Source organism: Dasypus novemcinctus, chromosome 5, assembly GCF_030445035.2.
Source record: "Dasypus novemcinctus isolate mDasNov1 chromosome 5, mDasNov1.1.hap2, whole genome shotgun sequence".
NCBI classification, from domain to species: domain Eukaryota; kingdom Metazoa; phylum Chordata; class Mammalia; order Cingulata; family Dasypodidae; genus Dasypus; species Dasypus novemcinctus.
The window spans coordinates 92734166-92741732 of record NC_080677.1 but is presented as its reverse complement, the minus strand read 5'-3'; the positions used below and the strand labels follow the sequence as shown (position 1 = coordinate 92741732).

The window sequence follows — 7567 nt, the reverse complement described above, 5'->3', positions numbered from 1 at the left end:
CAGATGAAGTATGGTGGGTTTGTGAACAAGCTATTTCCACGCTATTAATCAAATGATAGACAGACACATTTATATGGAACCTCTAAGTGTTGGGAAAACAGAATTAAATTACTAATCTCATAATCTTTCACAAAAACACTCCTGAATTAGCAATAACTTATATATTTATTATATATTATGAGTTCTAATATGGTAAAAATGAGGTTGAAAAGGTTCTTATTGAACAATTCTATATTTAATGTAATAAAAGCATTTAACACATTTTACAGGGCTTTACAAAGTTTATTATGAATACTGAGGAAGTCTCATTCCAACCCTGACTCCCCACATAAAAGAACCAACATGTTCATACATGAAACTTGGACCCACTTGGTACAAAATTTGAGTGTCTGAGATAAAATAGTTAATGGCAAATCTCAATAAAAATTCATTTTGAAAGTAATCAGTCCTGTTCAGAAATAAGGAAATCATATGTACCATTTGTTAATAATGAAAAGGTTTTTTAATATGATGGTGTTTGTATATTTAGACTTTAAAACTTGTCAATAGCTGTTTGAAAAGCTAGCTCATGATTTATTAAAATAGATATTTGATTAATCAAATGCACTTGGCCCATCAACATATCCAAACGCTCTTAGAAAACATTTTAAATACAAGTTGTAACTATATAGTCATGAGACTGTCTTCTTAACTAACATAATAAACTCTAAACAGCCAAATGAGCGATAGTTCCTTAAAGTAAAGATCATGACAGTCTTTTCCAAGGATGCTACAATGGCCTGAGGCAGTTTTGAAATTTCTCTTTTGTATCTACTCTCAAGAGGATATGAGTTTCATAATTTAATTGTTCATTAGTTTTGGTCCCCAGTAGTATTCCAGTTCAATCATCCCTTATATTCACTAGTTCTGGCAATTTTGAAAAAAATTACTCTTTACTAAATGAAGGTTTTTCACTGATGAGGATACTCAAGGGAATACTAATTTGGGTTCTGAGAGTAATTCTGAAATTTGAGGATTTTCACACTTTTAAGAGGTGTAATTTGTAATAAATTTGTTTAAAACCACTCCCATCATAGACATTTTTGGTACACATCATCATTTTGGAGTAATGGGATTTAAAAAAAAAAAAAAGTGACCCAATGCTGAAAAAGGACCCTATTGTTCAAAAATGATGGAACAACTTTATAGTGTTTTATAAAACTTATATTACATAATATCTTAAAAGCTTGTAGCTGTTAGTTTATAATTTATACATATAGTCAGTAGCATGGATCCAAAAAGAAATTGCCAGCTCTCCTATAAGCCTCTCTACATGAATCATGGTAGGGCAAATTGTATGTGAGTGCCAGAAGTAGTCTTTAGTATAAAATGTTATTAAATAGCACCAAAATTACTTGAAGGTACAGTGAAACATAATTAGAAATGCAGAATATAGGTTAAAATTTTAAACTATATGGTAGAGAGCATCTCCTAGACTAAGTACCAATTAGATATGGATTATTTTAAAATTATGGCCAGGTAAACATCAGTCATAAAATATTTTAGGATCTTGCTTAGAAAAATTAGAAAGGAAAGCATTGCATATCAGCTTTTACATTCTATTACAAAAAAGATATATGTTTACATAATCAAGACAGTGCAATCTCTCCAAAGATGTTCCTTGTGGAAGATACATTTACTCATTCTATATATTAGTTCAATAAGATAACAAATATAATTAAAAGTGCTTTAAAGAAATCGCATGAGAGCAACATTTACATTAAGTACAAAATATACAGTAAAATGAACATTTTGTTAAATAGGACTGTAGGTTAACAATACTTTATTTAAAGGAACATATTTTCATGGATCTATTTTCACATTTATTCATTTTATTATATTCAATAGTTATTATCTCACTGTATACTTCTACTACTGCTATTTCTAGGATATTTATATATCCTATCTCTACATATCCCTCAAAATTTACCTGTAAAGGTAATTTAAAAAGTACTACTCCCCGAGTAAAAAAATAAGAAATCTCACGTTTTTATTAGCAGTTGTACACAAAACTATTGCAATGTTTTGAGAGAAATGCCCATTGATCATTATAAATTCATCATTATAAAATTTTGTGCAAAAGCAAAAATCGTCTGCCTTTAAAATTAAGTGTTGCCAACCTACTTGTTACAAAGTTAGAAATGAAATCCTTAGCTACCAATTATAAAAGATTATTTGAAAAGATCTGCCAATAAGAATGTCTAAACATCATTGTCTCTCAATAGTTTTCTTAATGAGGACAGTTGGGAAATGAACAGAACAGTAGTGCTTCTATGACATAACAACAAAGAAGTATTACAGTTTCTAAATCTCCAGACCTGGGGTCCAAGTGTTCAGTCGTGGCTCAGTTGCAGGCTGACAGAAGAGAAGCTGCGTCCTACGCTCGTACACAATGGGGCAATGGCAACATCTGTCACACTTTTCCATATTGTCTGCACCGAAGGCAGGACCATTAGGCAGGTCTTTACAAAAGGCATTGTAATCCTGGCATAGAGGAAGAGAGATGGGTGAGGATTACTGATGCTCTCAAATAAAGGTACTGACTCGTATACATTCATGAGTAGTTATAATGACCTAATTCACCTAAATTTAACTGAATGTTTGAAACAAATAAGTGAACAATTATTCCCATGGTGATAAGATGCACAGAGAAAATAAAAAGGAATGTAGATGATAAATACTAATATTCTTTCTACTGGTGGCATGCTACCTAAAACAGTAAAACAAAACTAAATGACAACAGATTTAATTACCTACTCCCTGTCCCTAACTTTTAAGCTGCCTGTTTTTGTTTCCCTGAGGATCCACTTCCTGGTAGCTTTTCCTGTTGAACCGTTCCACGGTGCCCGCCACTCCCCACCCCCGCCTTTGGACAGGCTGGGTTAGGTTTGTTATTTAACTTTGTATGTGTGCTTCCAAAATACCGAGACAGACTCAATCCTCAAATTTACCAAAAGATATCATAAGTAGATGCTTAGATTCCTGTCTTCCCTCCTAGAAGGTAAGCTCTTTAAGTGAAGACATCCTTGACCCTTAGTAATGTATGAACTGAAATGTCTTTAGCATTCCATTATGCTTTATATTAATAACTTTTCATTGCAATTACAGACACTGAAAAGGGCTGTGTGGAATACTTAAAAGAGCCCTACAATTTGTCAGGACTCTTAAACAAGAAAAACTACGCTATCCTGAAATTATTGTTTCTATATGCCTTTTCCTGAAATAACTGCTTATATTTCTTTTGCCCAGCCTGGTTAATTTTCTGTGTAACCCTCTTAATAATGCTTTCTGTTGTAGTAGTATTCTTTCAGCACAAAAATATTTGTGATTTCTCAGGAAGTGCTGATGACCTCCATGCAGTCTTGCCTGTTACCTGGGTGGGCACAAAGGAGTAAGTTTCATTTTCTTAGTTTACTATTCAAATGTGACTTAGATAAAGGTCTGTTAAACTTAGCCCAAAGTGAAGGGAAGATCTGGCAACTGTCTGACTGAGTTGCTTTTCAAATACTGAATTATTCATATTGATTGTGTACACATATTTATCTTGTGTTGTGTTCCCAGTGCTAAATACTTTAGGTAATTTTACAAGAAAACTAATTACTGGGTATTTCAGAGCTAAACAGTGGGAAAACAATCCTGAAAGATGGCCAATTTTGACTTCTTATTTCATTATGTTTCTCACTTGATGTCCAGCCTTGGGCAAATCATTACAAATTAAAGTGAGAACAGAAATCTTACAGATACTGGCTATCAGGAGTAACACTTATTATATACCTTTGAAATGTCCCATAGGATACCATTGTTGATATGAACAGGTATATCTATTTTGAAGTCAGAATCTATAAGGAAAATAACTATAACAAAATGACCTCAAATTGACTAATTAATGTACTGTGAGACTGAAGTTAGATCAAAGTTTCATAACCGAATCCACTTCACCCAGAATCGATGTACTTTCCATTCTTCTTTAGGCTAAGAACTTTCTATCCCCATAACTCCACAGATTTCCATGTCATAAAAGGGAATTACACACACAACAAAAGTGGATTTTCCAGTTCAGCAAAGTGTAGCTGCTCACACTTGAGGACTTCAGTTCATAGGATGTGGTGAACTCATTTGAATTAGATTTTCTAGAGGTGGTAGTTCTTCAGTTTTGGATTAGAAAATCCAATGATCCTCTGACACAAACTTTAAATGGATTTAACATCTCAGATTATTTCCTTTCTGAAGCTCCAGACAATTCGAACATACCCAAAATTTGGCTGAGGTGCAATGTGGTAAACCAAACAACTCTTTAATAAATTTTATACTCTATAATTATATATTCCTCCATTGGATAGCCTTGTATTAACTACAGTGACATCCAGATTAAACTGTCACAGCAATTTGCTATATTAAAAATGTTGTCCTCTGGAATGAGATTGCTACTACTGTATTTCTATCAGATGGACATCTATCTGAATTGTATCCCAGTAAAAACAAGGGGTATGAGGGCACTAACCACATTTCTTTGGTATGATTCACTTATGACCACTTTTGTCCAATAATACTCAATTACCAATCAGTGACTATCTTAGTCTGATTGTGGTATGGGGTCAAATCAATTCACGAGTCCCTGTGTGACCTGTATTTCTGGCCTAGTTTCTTTTGTCGTGGCTATTTATTTGTTTAAAGAATCTAAATTCAGATTCGTTGTGATGTTATGACTTGGTTCAAAGTTCCATCACTGTATATTTTCATAGCTTTGGTCACCAACTCCTTGGTAAAACAATAAACAACTTCCTTGAGTTCACCAAAAAAAAAAAAAAAAAAAAGCTTACCCGAATGGGTTTGCTCTTCTATAAGATCTCTCTTTCATCTGGTCTTATTGTGTCAGATAAACTTATTTTATCAAGGTTTGAACTAACGTTAGCATTATTTTAAAAAAATACTTCATGTACTTGCAATCACAGCTGCCTGATGGCAAATATAAGACAGTTAAATAGTATGTACCACACAAATGTAATTTGAAACACAAGTGGAAGTTAAATAATACATTTTATGTGGCTAAAAAAGAAGTAATTTCTTGATTCTTCAATGGAAGTACTGCTCAAAAAAAAAAAAAAAAGCAAAAAGCACAGAGAGAAACATCAGTTGGTTACTTACAGTTTTACTTATATCTTTCTACTATTTGGTAAACACAAAAATTTTTTTTTCAATCCTTCCATAAGTGCTTTAGAAAAGCCCTGTTTTATTGACTATAAAATGGCATTTTATATTTCCAAATAGCTTCATAGCCAATATTTTGCAACAGGAAAACTGACACAAAGGTTAGATGGCTGGTTAATTAGGAATCCAAAATTTGATATGCTAACTTAAGTACCTTAAATAAATATGTGTGCTAATGTCAGAATATGAGGTAACTACACATCTGACAAAATTACAGGACCTTTGTGGATCTGCTCATGTAAAAAGGCAAAGGTTCTTATTTCTCTGACAGTCTTTTGGCACTTTCAACACAGTTTAGTTGTGTGCACTCTTCAGTGTGATCAAATTAAATCCATGTTCTTTGTTCACTTACTTGGTGAAGTTTTATTTCTCCTTTAAGAGACTTTTCCACCTTCAGAGTTAACTGTGTTTTCCTCAGCATTACCTCTCTGTCTAGCCAGCTGCACTGATAGACTGTAACCGAGGGTCAATCCTACCTCACATTCTTCCTGAGCCCAGCACAGACTAGTCATGCAATTTGCTGGACTAACTAGCTAGCCAACTAGCTAAAGAAATTAAAATTCAGATGGTAAAGGAGAGTGAAGAATAATTTGGTAAATTTCAACAACAAGCACTGAACATTTGTTAGGATGTGGCAATACCATGGAAAATGAGGAAACAGACATGGTGGCATTTAGGGATATATATCTCTCCAGGGCTGCCCCAAAGCACCAGCTTCACTGCTGTAACTCTCGCAATAGTAGGGATGGTCTGAATGTTATTCCTCTTAGAATAAAGTGGAGACCTTTTAAAAACAACAGCAATAACAACGATAAAGATCACTTTGTGGTAAAATATGACGTTTTCCTTTTTTAAAACTTATTAATGCTTAAAAATGTTTTCCAAGCTTCTGTGATATATTTTGAGTGTGAATACAGTCACATAAAACATTCTGTTATTGTCCAATTTGTTTCCATATTTCTTTTCCCTTTAACTAGACGCCCACTCCTATTTGTGCTAAATCAAGTGAACAAGGAATTTGGAAGCCTCCTCAATTCATTACCCTGCAGCTTTAGTTTTCATTCAGTTGTGCTGGGGGCCTCTCACCTTAAATGGATCCACCTGGTCACCTCCTTTGGCCCCATCCTTGCCATTTGCTATGGCCAGATCATCCACCCCTGTCCAATGACTACTGGCAGTGGCATTCTGCTTAGAGATCCCTTTTGTTTTACATCAAGCATAGGTGGTGACTGAAAAAATGGTGATGGAAGCAGTAAGAGTCCTGCCCAGAACCACAGCACAAGTCATAACAGGGCCCTGTGAGGGAGCAGCCTATCCGTGGCAGGAAGCACGGCCTCCAAGTCTGCACCTCCACATAGCTCGGCCTTCTGCATCTGAGCGAAAATCACACCCCAGGAAAGAGGGACATAATTTCCTCTGCTTAAACTCCCAACTCAACCTATTATTTTAAAGCGAGCACACCGCCTTTCAAGGCCCCCCAGTTCTTGCTGAAGCCTCTCTTCCCATGCCCTCCAGCTGGGAGGGGGTGGGGGGAGCCCAGCTACGTTTCAGAAAGCAGGTTTACCCAGTGTGCCCCTTCTCACCAGATGTGCAGACAGCTGAGGGTGGCAAAGAGAATTCCAGCAGCGAAGGCCAGGGGAATCGCCAGGAACACCGTCAGGAACTTGTAGATTATGTACTTGCTGATTTCAAAGAGGGCATGGCTGCAGATCCACACTTTGTCTAAGGAGTGCGTAGACACGGGCTCGGCGATCACGTCCTCGAAACCCAGCTGCGGAGACAAGAGGCAGGGATCCCGATCTATTATTCAACCTGCTTCCCCCGGAACCAGAAGCGCTCGAGGCAGGGAGGAAAGAAGGGAGGACTCGGCCACGGTGTCCGCACCTTCTTTTAGGGTCACGGCGGACGCCCCGGTATTTGGCCAGGTACCCCGGCGGCTCCGTGGCGGGAGGGGCGGGAGAGGAGCGGTCGGGGGCTAGTCGAGGGCGGGAGCGCAGTGGGGAGTGGGCGCCGCGCGCCCTTCCTCGCGCCGAGGCGGCGGCGCTCGGGCCCGCCTCAGCCCCGTCACGGCCCGCGCGGCGCCTCACCTGGAGATGCGAGTTGAGCCGGCGAGGATCCCGGTCCACTCCCAAGTCCGTGAACTTCTCGGAATCCCCGTAGTCGACGCCGCTGTGGCGGCTGTAGACATCGTCGTCCACGAAGAGCTGGACGTCCGCCTTCTCGGTCTCCAGCCCCATCCCGGCGCGGCGTGCGCGGCGGCTCCGGCCCCGCGCGGCTTCCCCGGCGCTGGCGCCCCGCCCCGCCCCGCCTCGGCCGCGGC

The 7567-nt window shown here is 38.2% G+C and overlaps 1 protein-coding gene across 1 annotated transcript; it reads right to left on the bottom strand.

Annotated features, from left to right (window-relative positions):
* Nucleotides 1-213: 213 nt before the first annotated feature.
* On the bottom strand, nucleotides 214-7555 carry CAV2 (caveolin 2). The gene is made up of 3 exons (XM_058297251.2): nucleotides 7335-7555; nucleotides 6831-7018; nucleotides 214-2523 (listed from the first exon to the last, which is right to left on the bottom strand). Exons 1-3 carry the CDS (start codon nucleotides 7482-7484, stop codon nucleotides 2373-2375), a joined length of 489 nt encoding a protein of 162 aa, XP_058153234.1. The 5' UTR covers nucleotides 7485-7555; the 3' UTR covers nucleotides 214-2372.
* Nucleotides 7556-7567: the final 12 nt, after the last annotated feature.

What these genes read in the sequence shown, in the direction of transcription:
- CAV2 (XM_058297251.2), bottom strand. Translation starts at nt 7,484, where the DNA reads ATGGGGCTGGAGACCGAGAAGGCGGACGTCCAGCTCTTCGTGGACGAC. An exon ending in GGCTCAACTCGCATCTCCAG is followed by an intron (nt 7,019 to 7,334) that starts GTGAGGCGCCGC and finishes TTGTCTCCGCAG; the next exon opens with CTGGGTTTCGAGGACGTGAT. An exon ending in CTCAGCTGTCTGCACATCTG is followed by an intron (nt 2,524 to 6,830) that starts GTGAGAAGGGGC and finishes CCTCTATGCCAG; the next exon opens with GATTACAATGCCTTTTGTAA.